The 16,157-nt window shown below is 38.5% G+C and overlaps 1 protein-coding gene across 3 annotated transcripts in view; it reads right to left on the bottom strand.

Annotated features, from left to right (window-relative positions):
• Positions 1–16,155, bottom strand: part of SMC6 (structural maintenance of chromosomes 6) — a 43,542-nt gene extending 27,387 nt beyond the window's left edge. For 2 of the 3 annotated variants that reach the window (XM_076332731.1, XM_076332732.1), the window contains exons 1-13: positions 16,016–16,089; positions 13,202–13,358; positions 10,510–10,658; positions 9,174–9,291; positions 8,273–8,378; positions 6,369–6,505; positions 5,764–5,825; positions 4,773–4,853; positions 3,143–3,244; positions 2,835–2,954; positions 2,633–2,731; positions 830–976; positions 342–430 (exon numbers count right to left, since the gene is read on the bottom strand). In XM_076332731.1, the coding sequence (XP_076188846.1) occupies positions 342–430; positions 830–976; positions 2,633–2,731; positions 2,835–2,954; positions 3,143–3,244; positions 4,773–4,853; positions 5,764–5,825; positions 6,369–6,505; positions 8,273–8,378; positions 9,174–9,291; positions 10,510–10,653 (1,205 nt within the window). In that variant the 5' untranslated portion in view covers positions 10,654–10,658; positions 13,202–13,358; positions 16,016–16,089. Of the gene's footprint in view, positions 1–341; positions 431–829; positions 977–2,632; positions 2,732–2,834; positions 2,955–3,142; positions 3,245–4,772; positions 4,854–5,763; positions 5,826–6,368; positions 6,506–8,272; positions 8,379–9,173; positions 9,292–10,509; positions 10,659–13,201; positions 13,359–16,015 lie in introns of all 3 variants that reach the window. The other variant, XM_076332733.1, reaches the window with a different exon arrangement.
• Between the last annotated feature and the right edge of the window lie 2 nt (positions 16,156–16,157).

The raw sequence follows: 16,157 nt of genomic DNA, 5'->3' as shown, positions 1-16,157 counted from the left end.
TAATTTGTAATCACACATAACTCTCCCCAGTTACATTCCTATTGCATTTAGTTCAAGGGTTTTTTTTTTTTTTTGCAACACCATGGAAGCTAGAAAATGTATATTATCACCAACAAAAAAGAAAAGCTTTTTTTCTGCCCAATTACCCCATCACCTTCTAGTCAAAATCTTGGTATGCAAAGCAGCAGCATCAGAAATATTTAAAATATTTAACTGGACCCTGCTTAGATTTAAATAAATATTTTCTGTTACTGCAGATTTTCTCATTAATCAGAAGAGCTCACTCCCTGCATACCTATACCTTAATAAACATGCACTATAATCACTATATCTGTATTTACCTGCTTTTCAGTTCCTCAATTCGTTTACGTAGCTGTTCATCATCTTTTCCCAGGCGTTTTAACTCAGTTTTGAAACGATTATAAAGTACCTATGAAGGAAATAGGATACAGTAGTTTAATAAATAGAAGAAATAATTTCAAGAAGAACTACAGTTTTGAGTAAGTAAACACTAAACTGCATCAAAACAGACAAACACAACTTGAATTTCAAAAATGTGAAAAAGAAGGAATAACACAGTTGACTTGAATCCCATTTATTTTGACCTAAGCTTAACATGGCTTAACAACTGTGTAAGGATATAAACCCTAAGGCCCACGAACAGAAACTACTCGCCCAGGCATAGTTTTCAGGCAGAAAATTGCACCTATTTTGAACTGCACTATGGATTCAGGAAGCCTAGACACAGATGAAGAAGTACATATGGGTAGAGCATGGACAAGATTAAAGCTTTAAATTGGTATGAACTTTGAAAGTTCTTTTTGCCTACCTCAGCTTCATTGACTGCTTTTCTTCTTGCCTGCACATCAGCCTTCAAAGAAATACACTGAGGATGCAGGGCTTTTGCTTCTTCACTTATTGTTATTAACTTGTCTTGTATTGCTTTGTACTTTTCTTCTGCTTCATTCACTTTTACCTTTGGTGCAAAAAGAGAATGATACACAAGTAATAACAAAGCAAAATTTTCTTCAAAACCTCTTAACGCTACAGAAGAAATATGTCTCAAAGGAATCCATCTGACATCTCATTTGCTTTTTTTTGTTAAAAAAAAAAAAGTCATTGCCACTATGGATATGCTAAGATGAAAATTAATAAAGGAAAATACTCAGGAAACCAACGGACTAGCAAATCTGTGAAGTAAACAGCAACCTTCTTTTCTAACTCATGGTTTACTTGAACACAGGACTCTACTACAATAGGGTCAAGTACCATGATATGGAAAGAAGTGAAACAAGTATCTGGACAATGTTCCTTCAACACTACACAGACATGTTCAGCCATGAAGTAAAAATGCCTCAAATGTGAAACAAATACACACTTTTTTAAACATAAAAAAAAAAATCAATGAAAAATGAGTGCCAATTCAGAAAATTTGGAGAAGGAGTTTTAATAGACTGCAAAGTTCAAAATAATGATGCCTAATGTTTCCCTGCAAAAGATATATTTCATAAGTGAATCTGAATGTTTGGCAAAATTATTCCTTCTTGCTACCTACAGAAGTCTTAAGTACCATTCAAAGAGTCTTAAATTTACAGATGACTCCTGAAATCAGACACTGACCCTTTCTACAGGCAATGAAACCCAAGGAAAACCACATGACAGATCTCTGAAAGATGCTCCAACGTTACAGAAATAGGCACCAAGTAAGTACTCTCAATAATAAAACAGTAAACTACTGTTCACTGGTATGTGTGATGCTAGTCATCTCAAACTTCCAGTCAAAACAATATATCCCTTACCTGAAACAAAAGTATCAGCATGAAAAGCTGTCCTGGTTTCGGCTGAGATAGAATTAATTTTCTTCCTAGTGGCTGGTACAGTGCTGTGTTTTGGATTTAGGATGAGAACAATGTTGATAACACACCGATGTTTTAGTTGTTGCCAAGTAGTGCTTACACTAGTCAAGGACTTTTCAGCTTCTCATGCCCTGCCAGCAAGAATCTGGGAGGGGGCACAGCCGGGACAGCTGACCCCAACTGGCCAAAGGGACATTCCATACCATGGGACGTCATGCTGAGTACATAAACTGGGGAAAGCTGGCCGGGGGGGCCACTGCTCGGGGACTGGCTGGGCATCGGTTGGCGGATGGTGAGCAATTGTACTGTGCATCATTTGCTTTGCGTATTCTGTTTTTATTATTATTACTATTTTACTTCATTTCAATTATTAAACTGTTTTTATCTCAACCCATGAGTTTTCTCACTTTTAGTCTTCCGATTCTCTCCCCCATCCCACTTGGAGTGGGGGAGTAAGTAAGCAGCTGTGTGGTGCTCAGTTGCCAGCTGGGGTTAAACCACGACAAAACCACACACACATACCCCTACTAAACAATGGAAAACAAAATGTCCTAATATTTTTTATCCAATGAAATGTGGAATGCAAATTTTACTGTTAAGTTTTAGATGGCTAAAAAGGTGTATAAATGGCAATGTTCTTAGCTGCTTGTGAAAAGCTAAGATGGCCAGTTTCAATAGCTTACAAGCTAAAGGACAATCATAGTTTAACTATTATTTTTATTCTTGAGTCAAGGAGCCAAAACTAGAGTGAAATATGGTTTAAACCATATATGTACCTGGCATTCTTCTAGCTTCTGAACAAACTTCTCTGTATTTCCTTCCTCAGCTCTGATGCCTTCTTTGATTGGCTGTATTTCTTTTTCCATCTCACCCACCTAAACAGAAGCATATATTAGCACGTATCAGAATGTCTGCAGCAGATTGGGAATAATTTAAAGTATGTTTCATATGAGGAAACGTATTTTAACAGACATTTACCACTGCCCATGCCATTTTATGTTTCAAATCTTCAAGATGATTTCGCATGTCATTCACAAACCCAATGCTTTTGTAACGTTCCTTTGTTTCACAATAAAGCTGCTTAAGTTCTTGAAGACGCTTAAAAAAAAAGAAAAGATTCAATTGTGACTGCAAAAAGCTGTGATATAAAATGAAATCTTGGAAAGATTTTTTTTTTTTTAATTTAATGTCACTAAGACCTAATCAAATCAAAACTATGTAGTTTAACTCCTACAGTTATTTCAGTGCTCAGATCTGTACTAATAATTACTTTAGCTTTTACATACCTCTACTCCTTGTTCTATCTGAATACATGTATTTTCTTTAGTTTTCATAATAGATGAATAATCTTCTTTCATTTGTTCCAGCTGAGTTGCCTTCATAAAAAACTAAAAAGGAATAAAAAGATGCAGATGTCAGATTCAGCAACTTATCTAAGTGAACTTTAAATAATTACCATAGAAAGACCACTCATCCCAACCTCTATGCATGCTGAATGATACCCAAAGTAAAATAACTGGTTGGGCATTTCTGAATAATGAACTAACTCAGCAGTGTCCTAAGTTGTTTTTAAATTTATTAGTGTCTTTAGAGAAAAGAAACTTGAAAAAAAATTATTTTTTCAAGTGGATGACTGCTACAATCAGACAGTGTACTGGGTCTGGCTGGGATGGAGTTAAGTTTCTTCATAGCAACTATCATGGTGCTGTGTTTTAGCTGTGTGACCAAAACAATGCTGATAACACACTAATGTTTTCGCTGTCGCTGAAGGGTGTTTGTATATCATCAAGGACTCCTCTCTTTCTCACTCTGCCCTCCCAGTGAATAGACTGGCAGGGCGTGCAAGAGGTTGGGAGGGGATACAACCAGGCAGATGACCCCAACTAACCAAAGAGATATTCCATCCCATAAAACGTCATTGTTGTGGTTTAATCCCAGCCGGCCAGTAAGCACCACACAGCCGCTTGCTCACTCCCCCACAGTGGGATGGGGGAGAGAATCGGAAGGGTGAAAGTGAGAAAACTCGTGGGTTGAGATAAAGACAGTTTAATAGGCAAAGCAAAAGCCACCCACACAAGCAAAGCTAAACAAGGCATTCATTCACTGCTTCCCATTGGCAGGCAGGTGTTCAGCCATCCCCAGGAAAGCAGGGCTCCACCACGCATAACAGTTACTTGGGAAGACAAACGCCATCACTGCGAACGTCCCCCCCTTCCTCCTTCTTCCCCCAGCTTTATATACTGAGCATGACGTCATATGGTGTAGAATATCCCTTTGGTCAGTTGGGGTCAGCTGTCCCAGCTGTGTCCCCTCCCAGCTTCTTGTGCACCCCCTGCCTACTCGCTGGTGGGGTGGTGCGAGAAGCAGAAAAGGCCTTGACTCTTGTGTCAGCACTGCTCAGCAATAATGAAAACATCCCTGTTTCCAGCACAAATCCAAAACACAGCCCCATACCAGCTACTATGAAGAAAATTAACTCTATCCCAGCCAAAAGCAGCACAGTCATGCTCAGCAATAAATAGGGAGAGGAGAGGGTTTAGGAGGGTTAGCCATCTTTTGCTCGGGAACTGGCTGGGCATCAGTCTACCCATGGGAGGTGGTGAGTGATTGCCTTTGCATGTCTTGTTTTGTTTTGCTTGCTTTCTCTCTTCTTCCAGCTTTTCCTTCATTTTTTTAAACAATTTTTATCTCAGCCCACAAATTTTCTTGCTTTTACTCTTCCTTTCCTCTTCCCTCATTGCAAGTAGGGGGCAGCAGGGAAGTCAGCGAGTGGCTATGTGGTGCTTAGCTACTTACCAGAGCTAATCCACAACAGGTCATTAAGAATTCTGATTTTTTTTTCCTCCAAATGCGACCTCTAAAAATTTGAAATCGGTATTTTAATATTTAATCAAAATGTTAAATTATTTTTCTTACCTTGTACTTGTCACCTTCATTTTTAGACTGTAAAAAGTGCTTACTCATCTCTTGGGTTAAAACAGACACAGGATTATCTACCTGTAAAAATAAATTACTTTCTTTTAAGTTAAAAAGTTCTTGTGTAACTGCATATCCATGAGCAAACCGTCTCCCTGTTCCATGCCCAGCAATTCAGTAATAAGCTGAGAGAAGCAGATCCAAAAATTAAGATTTCTACTCCTCTCACCCCTTTAAAAAAAAACAAACAAAAACAACCCCCACCAACAATAAACAAACAAAAAAATTTAAAAAAAATCCAACTCCATCAAGTACAAATTAGAACCACAACAAGGACAACTAAGGAACTGTTTCCAAGAGGATAACTGACTTCTAGAAAGACAGTTCCTGTTTTTTTCCATTTATTTAACAAGATCAGCATTAGGAATTTTGTCCAATGCTGTTTAATTTCTCATTATTTAATTGATCAAAGTATTGCATTAAATGCAATGAATTGCCCCATATATTCTTACGGAAGTTTCCACAAAATAAAATCAATACATACTAACAGAAGTTTATATTATTTGAAAGGCTGAGTATGTGGAGCATGTTAAAATTCATGTGCGCTACCTGATCTTTCCTGAACCACTTAAGCAGCAAAAAACACACTCAAATTTCTGCAACAGCAAGAACTGAAGTAATGAGCAGAAAAAAAAAAAGCTCCAGGTATGAAAGAAACCTACATATGCTAAGACTGTCATTAACAGGGTACATGACTCACAGTTCACAGATCATAGCAAATACTTATCTGTCTGGGACAGAATCTTATTCTGCATTGTATGAGGTATAAATTTCAATTTTATTTTGCCATGGCATTTGATCTCGCAAGAACACAAGAGGTGAACCTCTCTCATTTAATGAAATGGAACATTGCTCTTTAATTGAAGAATTATAACTTCACATGCATCACATAACTTTAAATTGCACAGAATTTAAACACTGTAACAATTACCTGTATATTAAAGTGATCCAGTATTCCTACAAGTTCCTCTTTCTTTGAAGAAATTAAGGTCCCTAATGGTAAAAAAAGAAAGGAAAAATACCAATAGGTCCGAAGTAGAGAGACATACAATGCCCTAGCTTTTTGTTCAATCTAGTGGTTCTTAGTAAATGTAAAAAATGAGATTAGTATTTTTGTAATACAGATTTAGTCCTAAATGAGAAACACAGTTTGGTTGGGGTTTTTTAGTCTTTCTGATATATTTGCATTTGTACACAAAGACTTCTAATTACAGTCCCTCCTTGCCTCATAAACCCTCTGTGACAGAATTTAGGTAGGTCAGCAAACTCAACAAAAACTACGTTCAGCCTCATCACACAAGCAGATTTTCATAAAGACAAATACTGTATGACCTCACATCATGCAGAACCTGACACAACTGCTTTTGACATGCTAAAATATTCTTAGTCTAAGGTAAACACAAAAAAATGGACATCATCATCCTTGAATGATGAATGAAATGAGCAACATCATACTTTACTAACATCAAGACATTTAAAGCAATGAAGACATTTAAGGAGCTTCTAAGACTGAGAACAAAACAAACTACCACCAACCAGATTTGCTTTTCAGTCTGTAACTTCTGCTTCCATCCAGATTAATGTGCTGATTCACAATAATAGAGCCACCATACACTTCTGGTTTAAATGCATCTCTACCTTGGTTTCGCAAAGTTATAGAAATATCTGCAGAACTAAAAAATAAAAACAATAAAAAAAAGACAACTGAAATTAGTTCAAAATCTAAAAGAAAAAAAAAAATCCAGAACATTCTGATTTTCCACAAAAAATTGTCATGTCTTGTACAGGTCACAACTGGAAGTCAGTCACAGTACCAATTGGAACAAGATATATTTATGTTAGAATCATAGAATCATTGAGGTTGGAAAAGACCTCTAAGATCATTGAGTCCAACCGTCAACCCAACACCACCATGTCCACTAAACCATGTCCCTAAGTGCCTCATCTATGCGTCTTTTAAATACCTCCAGGGATGGGGACTCAACCACTTCCCTGGGCAGCCTGGTCCAATGTTTCACCACTCTTTCAGGGAAGAAATTTTTCCTCACATCCAATCTAAACCCCCCCTGGTGCAACTTGAGGCCATTTCCTCTCGTCCTATCGCTAGTTCCTTGGGAGAAGAGACCAACACCCACCTCGCTACAACCTCCTTTCAGGTAGTTGTAGAGAGCGATGAGGTCTCCCCTCAGCCTCCTTTTCTCCAGGCTAAACAACCCCAGTTCCCTCAGCCACTCCTCATAAGACTTGTTCTCCAGACCCCTCACCAGCCTCGTTGCCCTTCTCTGGACACGCTCCAGCACCTCGACGTCCTTCTTGTAGTGAGGGGCCCAAAACTGAACACAGTATTCGAGGTGCGGCCTCACCAGGGCCGAGTACAGGGGCACCATCACTGCCCTGCTCCTGCTGGCCACACTATTTCTGATACAGTGATACAGTGTTGTTTGAGCCAAAACAGCATCAGAGACACATCGCCAGAAAGACTGCCATACACTGACCTGTTTGCACCTTCTATGCTTCAGATAAATCATAAGCCAAAAGCAAACTGTTGTGAGAGCAGATTTCCCCCACCCTCCCTTCCCATCTGAGTGCCCCCATCTTTAGGTTGCAGAATCAAGTTGCTTTCTGGTTGTTCTCCTGTCCCCAAACTGGCTTCCGTAAAAAACAGTGGCTTAGCTTCTACAGCCGTCCCTAACCAAAGTAATCTATAGCAGAATGCTTAAGGCGTTCTTCTAGAAAAGAAGAGATGTAGTTTCAGTTCTAAATTCAGATTTTCTGTTTGTGAAATGCTGAAGCATTAAGTTATTATACATAAGGCAGGTTACTGCCAACAATTTTACTCTAAGCACCTCTATAAGGAAAAGCCTGGGGCTCTAAGTTACAGCTTTATGTAAATGTAAACTTAAACCTCCTCTCCTGTCTTTTTATTGATTCCCCTAAACATGTTATCCCCACCCTTGCAGCAGTCATGAATCCACTTCCTGAATGTTTAGTAATCCACTTGAATGTCAAGGTCTTTATAGTGTATATTCATTCATTCAGAAAGACAGAAAAAGGATTAACTGCTCGCAGAACAACGATAACTAGTTTCCTATGAATTTTTTCTAATGAAATTTTTTCTAATGAAAATGATTTTTCTTCTGTAGGATATTCAAGTACATCATGGAAGTAATACACAAGAACTGGGCAATACACAGGATATATCACTACGTTAACAGTATACTACTAGTAAATTACTGGTAAAATTTCTAATGTGTTTTTTGTTTGTAGTTTTGGGTTTTTTGTTTAAATATGGTCTCTTCAGTGTTATGTTTTTTATTCAAATCTGGTAGATCCAATAAAAGAACAAAGAAAATGAAGGTGAACAGAAAACTGATCAGCTAACCTGAATCACAATCACTAACCAACATGTTCAACCTTAAAACTAAAGAAGTTTTACTTACGTCTCTCCATCTCGTACAAACATTTTTAATGAGGAACCTCTATTAGTTGCAGTGGCTTTTCCACCAAGTCCAACAATAAGAGCAGTTAATACAGAACTTTTTCCACCTGTAATAGAAGCATTGAGCTTTTTTTAAAAGAGAAGTTCTTGTAACTCTTTATCCAATTCACCCATATTACAGATTTTTGTTTGACTGTTTATGTATTCATGCACTTAAAGTCCAAATTCTGTCTTTATTGAACAAACATATAAAATAGCAATAACTCTAAAAAAACATCCACCACTTCCAAGGTTCTCCCTATAAAAAAACCCAAAACCATGCTGAGCCAAACTTCTGTTACTACTATTTATCAATTTGCATTCAACAAGACGTCCTATCTCAGGAGGAAAGAATCTCCCTTTCCTTACAAGCATACAGTAAACATGTATACAACAAAAGAAATCAAACACACATTACCATTTATAGAACTATCTGAAAGGTTTTAAGCTCTCTCAAAATTTATGTTTAATTTTTGAAATTCCCTCTCCAAGAAAAGTGAACTTGCATAAGTAAGTATCATTTCCTTCTCCTATAATAGTTTCTACATAACATATACTTGGACAATTACTGTGCATTTAATAATGAACATACAAGTATATTTAGTTTAAATATAAATTTATGTATGATTTAGCTAAGAATAGATTTATATTCACATTATCTTTTGCAAATCTCCAAATTTAAGTCCTAACTTTTTCACCAGATTTGAACTACTGGGATAGACCTGTGTGGTTCCCAAGTCCAAAAGTGAATCCGTTTCCATTCCTAAAAGATGGCTAGCAATTCTGATTCAAATAAAAATTACATCTTCTAAATCATTAACAAAAGTGTTCTTTGACAAAGAAATTATGCAATTGATACTTACTTCCATTGTTTCCAACAACAAAATTGAGATTTGATCCAAACTGAAAAGGCCCCAACATCGAATGGCACATGAAGTTCTTCAGCTGGATACTTTCAATTATCCCAACCTCCCCCACAGTCTAAAGAATAAACAATTAAAACTGGTGTTATGTACGCATTTTAATGAGATACAGTTTATCTATTTTAAATACAATGAGAATTCAAATGACGGCATAATATAAAACATCAATGGTTACAAAATACAAGGAAATCAGAAGGGTTTCATGACACTATGAAAAGTTTCTTGCTACAGAGCAGTTACATAATAAAATAAGAGGAAGTTACCAAAGCTGATCACTCACCCATAGTAACTTTCAGTTCTCCCCATAACTAACTTAGAATTAATACAATATAAAAGAGTAAGATCATCAATTCTACACAGTTGTCAGAGCAGTAATAAAAAGCATCATAGAAAGACTTTTTTGTTACTTGAATAATACTATTTGTGAGAATTCTTAGCACAGCTTAGAAGGAGGGAAAGTACATTAGATCAGGAAGGAGGAAATGAAAGTAGAAATGGGACAGCCCACTGTTCAGCTGGTGGAGTACTGTTTTGACAGGAAACTTTAGTTTTATCACCAGTGCTTCAGAAAAAGCAATTTTTTCTAAGAAAGCAAAGTCCTCAGGAAAAATAAACAAATCAATGACACAGGACAGCTGCTGTTCAAGAAAATGAAGTGAGGAAAAATGCTTCCGCATATCAAAAAATCAACCAGTGTCTTATAATACATAAGAAAGCATTTGCAATCTCAGAAATTATTTTTTAAAAATCCTCCATCAAATTAGAATTCAACTATTACAAAAGAGCAGAAAAAAAAAGTACTCCTGTTTTCAAGTTTCATTTCCATCAAAATATGCATTTCAAACACTAGATTTTTTTTTAGTCATTTGAAAGTGTCAGCTGTGCAAAACAAAAGTATTTTGTGCTTCTTTTAGTAAATAATGTTTCCTAAATATTTTCTTTGCTTTTACTACAACTATAAACCAAATATACCATACTTCTATCAAACAAAATCTGTTTCCTTTATTTGGTTATTTCACAACTTCAGTAGTATTCATTCTATAAAACCAGAATACTGATATTTTACGATCAACTGTTATAACTACATGACCCAAAAGACATAAGGTAAGAATGAACTCATGCAGAAATCCTCATCACAGACATTACCTCTGGTTTCTTTTATATTGGTTCCACTGAAGCCTACATGCAAGACATTTATTTCAACGTCAAACAAAAGCACAGAACTTTTTTTACATTAACTTTTTCTTACATCTCCCCCCCAACTTTTTAAACTTACCGACAGAAAAGAGAAATTACTATCAGCTGATGACTGTGAATTTTCTTCTTCATTAGACTCATCGCTATGTTCATCTGTGTATTCTTGTCTCTGTCTTTTGTGGGCTCCAGGCTTTGAAATAGTTTCTTCCTTTCTCTTACCCATGAGTACTGAAAAATGAAAGTAATGAAAGATTGTAGGTTTCAGTCTTCTAGATGAAAACATACCTACAGACATACCAGTTCATTTACTTTCGTAAAAAAAATATTAAGATCATAGCAAACATTGCAACAAACAAATACTTTTTCAGAACTGAAATCTCAGTGAATTTAAGCCTAAGCTTATTATGAAGAAGTCGTATTAGAACAAAAGAAACACAACTTCATTATTCTAATTAAGCTGAATTTGTTTGTTGATTAACAACAAAATCAACCTTGATTCTGTTTTCCTTGGTACTTTAGAATTGGTTTTGGTTAGTCATGGTGTTGAAAATTAAGTTGTAAAAAGTACATAACTACCATAGTATGATCAGCAGCATCAATACAGGTTTGATTAAAGTGAGCTGCACAACCAAAAAGAAAATGTATTAATTATATGTGGTTGACACATGCCTAGAAAATTAATATGCAGAACACATAAAAGTAGAATAAAGGAAAATTTAGATTCATAGCACTGTTCCTGTGCTGCTTCTTGCACGCAGCCACCCTGCTTTTGTGAGGCAGTGTAATGTGATCACAGTAAACAAAATGCTGTTATTTTACTAATGATGGATAACAATTCTCTAACATAGGGAATATATGTATATATTTCCTCTACAAATGAATAAATAACGCACAGACTTCCCGCACTAATGACTGGTCAGAAATGAATCTTGCAAGAGTAACAAGGTCTACTAAAGTCACATAAAACTGAAACAACAGGCATCAAGATTAATCAAAATCTCACACTTTCTGTAACTGTACCTTTAGGGCATGGTTTTTATTCCCCCAAATGTATGTATTACATTCTTCATACCTAGAGTCCCAAAGCACTACACAAAACATGGAAGTTCACATACTTTTGCCCAAAGTAGAAGCAAGGTCCTGTTTATACAAAGTCAATGCACAATACTTTTATTTGGTAGTAGTTAAGTCACCTACTAGTAAGTGTCCAAAACAGGCTAAAACTGACATCAGCCGCATAGTTTTCTGACATCAAAGAGTTTCTGAAATGGAGTATGTTCTATTCAGACAACTTTGTTTACTAGAATTTAATCTAGAGCTCCCTCCTAGGAAAGATGGCAACCAACTTAAATGCATCGCACCAGTTTAAGCAAAATTCAGAGGCATTAAATGTAAATAATATCCACTGCTATAGAAAGATCACTGCATGACACATGGCCTAAGAGTAGGCTGAGTTTATTTATAAAAATAAATAAATATTTTTTTTTTTAAATGGGGTGGGGTGCAGGAAACGAAAGAATGACCAGCATTAGAGACATTGCACGTCCAAAGTTGATACCACGTGTGGTGGTTTGAGACCAAATTGACTGTGTGGAGACTAAACACACTGGGGGCGTGGATACCAGAACACCAATCTATTCTATGATTCTATAACACTTCTAGTCACAGATACATTTAATGATAACAAGTGACCACTTCCTTGTCCCACAGGACAGATGGGACCATCCAGGAGAGAAGACAGACAGGTCAGCTTAACAGCTCCTAACAAGATCTCCTGTGTCCTGCAGGGGAGGTGACACAGCCCATGACAAGCTGGGTGGATCAGCACAGTGGTTCCAGCTGTGCAATGCACAGCCTCAGGGCCCCACAGGGCCACCTCGTTAAAGCCCTCAGGCCCTCCCAGAGCTTCTCTGTGGGTCTTGCTCCACATTCTCCCTTTAAATGTTTTAAGATTAATAACTTGAAGAATCTACAGAGAACTCAGTGAAATAAAGACTGCTAAATTACAACTTTAGTCATAAGAACTAGCGCTGCAACAGATAGGAGCAGTCTTTCCTCCCTCTGCCTCTTCTGTTTCTGTCTCATCCCCGAGTTCAAGCAGCGCTTTACACAGCAGAATAATAAACCACCTCAAGGCACTGATTCTACTGAAAATTAATGCAAGAAAAAACTTTTTTCTTTTTAAATGAGAGAAGTTCCCCAACCATTTCATCATGCAGACTTGTACGTTTGGGTCACTGTGGTGAAAGAGAGTGCTTCTTTGAGCAGCTTCTTTTACTTGTGTCAGCTTAATGTGCTGGTCAATCTATAGCCCGATTTCAGCTGACGGAAGGTTAGCTAGCTCATACTACCACGCATCACAGACAACAGCATTTATTATATGAAACACCACAGACATTAGAATTTGTTACATCATTACATAGTATTAATTTCTATTCTAGATATTTGTTGACTGTTTTATAAAATACAGTGTCTAACAATTCCCTCATTAATTTTATTTGACACAGCATCTAAATGATAAAGAAAAAATAATACGCATCTCTTTCCATTAAGTGCAATGAACAAAATTCAAAGCAAATGCAGAAATGCAATAAACTTCCCATCTGACATTCTTGCAATAATTTTCTATGGCAGGGATTTCAGATCAAATACTGGATTATTATGTCCACTAAGTATTTACAGGGAATGTCATTTCCATTTTATGTTATGTAGTTTAACACTATACACATAGAAACCAAGGAGCAAATACACTTCATGATTCAGTTACATACCTTTTGCTATGCTACTTTCGTTTTCCTACATAAACATATCTTTATGCTTAAATTACTCAGACCAGGAAAGAGTCACTAGTACGCTCTTGGAATTTATCCATCACCCAAATATGAAGACAAGCATTCACTCAGTCTGCTGTTCCATTGAAATCTCCCTCTAAAAAGAAGGGAAAACACAAAATTTAAATGCTGCAATTATTAATGTCTGAACTAAAGATCAGGGCTATGAGTTCCATCGCTATAACAATTGGACGTTTAAGAAAAAGAGAGTGTAAGAGTGAAAAACAGAACAAAATAACCTAGAAGAAAACTCACTCATGTAATCTAAGCGTGACGAAGGCAAAGGACAGAATTGTCTGCACCCCGGAACTCTTGAAGAGCTAATACTGCAAACAAAACTTAACTGGAACTGCAAGCAGGCTTTATTGAAATAGCCTCAGAAATTATTATGGCAAGTACCAGTGGATGTAATACCTACATTGAGTACGAAAAAAACAGAAGGAAAGAGAAACTGATTGCAGCAACAAAGAATCTGCTAATGAGACTTCACAAGAAACAAAGCTTTAAAAGCTAAAGGAAGAAATAATCAACAACAAAAAAACCAAAAAACCCACAGAAAATGACACATACATTTGAATTTTATCTTTAGATCACCTTGACATTTTTGACAGGAAAAGTTCCTTTTTTTTTTTTTACATTAACTGCTCCCAAAACTCTTGTACCACAACATCCCTAATTTTCTTCATTAAGTTTTTAATTGAAAAAATAGTTGATTTCAGTCTTGGCACCACTTACCATGACTTTAACAACAGTTTGGGAATAACTATTCAAGGCAAAGGAAAAGCAGCTGATCTGACCTATCTGAAGGTTATTAAAATGTGCAATGCTATATTGGAAACAATTAAACTGGCAAAAACATACATTAGTATAAGTATTTTAAGATATGTAGTAGACTAATGGGAAGCCAACAATGGACACTATTGACAAATGTTAACAGAAGGTTTTTTTAATGGACCAGACATCATATTTAAAAACTGAAGTCTAAATTTATATTACAATATAAAGTAGGACTATGATAATGGAAACTTGTGATGACAGAGTGAGGAACATCAATAATTCAAATGAGAACCCGACTGTTATTCAGAAAGACAAAACAAAAGTACTGATTTAATAAAGAAAATGAACTTTATTATCATGGATGTAAGAACATACAGTTAGGATAAAAACTGGAGCTATAAATTGGGAACAAATAAGGGCAAGACAGATCCAATTATAAAAACATCACAGGATCACTACAAATTATTACAAGTAATTGTTACGCATGGAATGAAAGCACGAAAGAAAAACGCAATCCTCAAATGTGCTGTATAAAACTATTAGGACTATTACATGTTATAGTAGAAAAGTATTTACCCTGTTAACACCAAAGTATAGGAAAACAGAGGCTGCATCCACTGGAAGCAACATGCACTGATGCCCACCCATGTTCCAACTTAACCAATAACATCTCTTCCCAGTTTCCATTGCAATGCAGTTCTACAACTATTTTCCCCTTTCCCTACCTGGCTAGTCACAGTCGGCCTCAGCCAGAGCAGTCACAACCAACCTACTGCCACCAAAACCACTCCACCGGCTTTTTGGCAGCCTTCTGTTGGCCTGGTGTCCATGTAAGGCAGGAAGCGGCTGCCACCCAAAACATCCACTTTAACCACTCTGCACCCAGACCAGCTACAACCTGGATTGCCTTTCGTCCAGTTAGCAAAACTGAGGTAGAGAAAAGACATCAGAGCAGACCTACGGCGGGACAAATGCCAGATACGGGAGGAAGCTAAGGCATAGGGTGGGAGAAGAGGAAGAAAAGGGTTGTGTTCTTCTGCTGATGTACAGCACGCTACATTTGATTAAACAGACACAAAGATAGTGATAAATAAATCACACATTAACTCCAGTGGTTTATAATAATGAACGAAGGGAACACAATCTATCTGTTGTACTCGAAAGGCACATATTTCAGAGAATCGAAGTCAGAAGCCTAGCTTCATACACAGCAGTGGAGTGCCATATATTTTAGGGGCTGTCTGAGCCAGATGTCCCATGTTAGACTACATGACTGACATTCACAACTCCCCTCTGAATATATTCATAGCCAATGCATAGGAAGTCTACGCCATCCCGTCTAGACACTGGAAAAGCACTGTGACAAACAGCAGCACAGAAGGCAGCTCCACCCCCTCTATGGGGAGGCACAAGGGAAGAGGGGGTAGAAATCCCCCCCACTCGCACCTCCAATCCCACGGTTATCTCTTGCTTAGCCCAACGGTTTCTCCAGACGACCGGGAAGGATCCACTCACCTCCCAGAGAGGCGACACCGGTCCCTCCGCGGCTGGACAGCCCGGGCGGCAGCCGCTCCCCGGTCCTTACCCGCTTCCCCCCTGCCTTCGCAGCACCGGCTGCCGTCGGGCAAAGCCGGGCACCCGGCAGGGGAGCCCTCGCACCAGGCAGAGCGACCGTGCTGGGCAGCGGGTGACAAAAGCCACCTCCGACTGCTAACGTGCCCCCACAAAACCACCTGCGAGAACCACCCCGGCGCGGGCAGGATCAGCGCGGCGGGGCGCGGGGTTCCCGGCCCGAGCCGGCGCTACCCCAACACAGGGCGCCGGGGCGGGGGCAGGCGCCGCCGCTACCCTGCGACCGACCGACCACCCTTCCTCCCAGCCGCCCCCCGCTCCCAGAGAGCGGAAGCGCGCCCGGCCGCTGCAGCACCGGCCGCCAGGGCCCCCCACCCCACACAGGTCGCCCGCCCCTCACCCTACCTCTCCTCAACACCAACGCCGCCGCCTTGGGGGCCGCTACAACCGCCGCAAGCTCAGACCCCGGGAAGGTCCCGAGCCCCCCACGGCGAGAAAACCGAGCCAGGAGGCGGTGTGGCCTCCCGGGTGCGACGGAAGAGCCACC

Source organism: Aptenodytes patagonicus, chromosome 3, assembly GCF_965638725.1.
Source record: "Aptenodytes patagonicus chromosome 3, bAptPat1.pri.cur, whole genome shotgun sequence".
NCBI lineage: Eukaryota > Metazoa > Chordata > Aves > Sphenisciformes > Spheniscidae > Aptenodytes > Aptenodytes patagonicus.
This window is presented reverse-complemented; position numbering and strand designations above follow the sequence as displayed.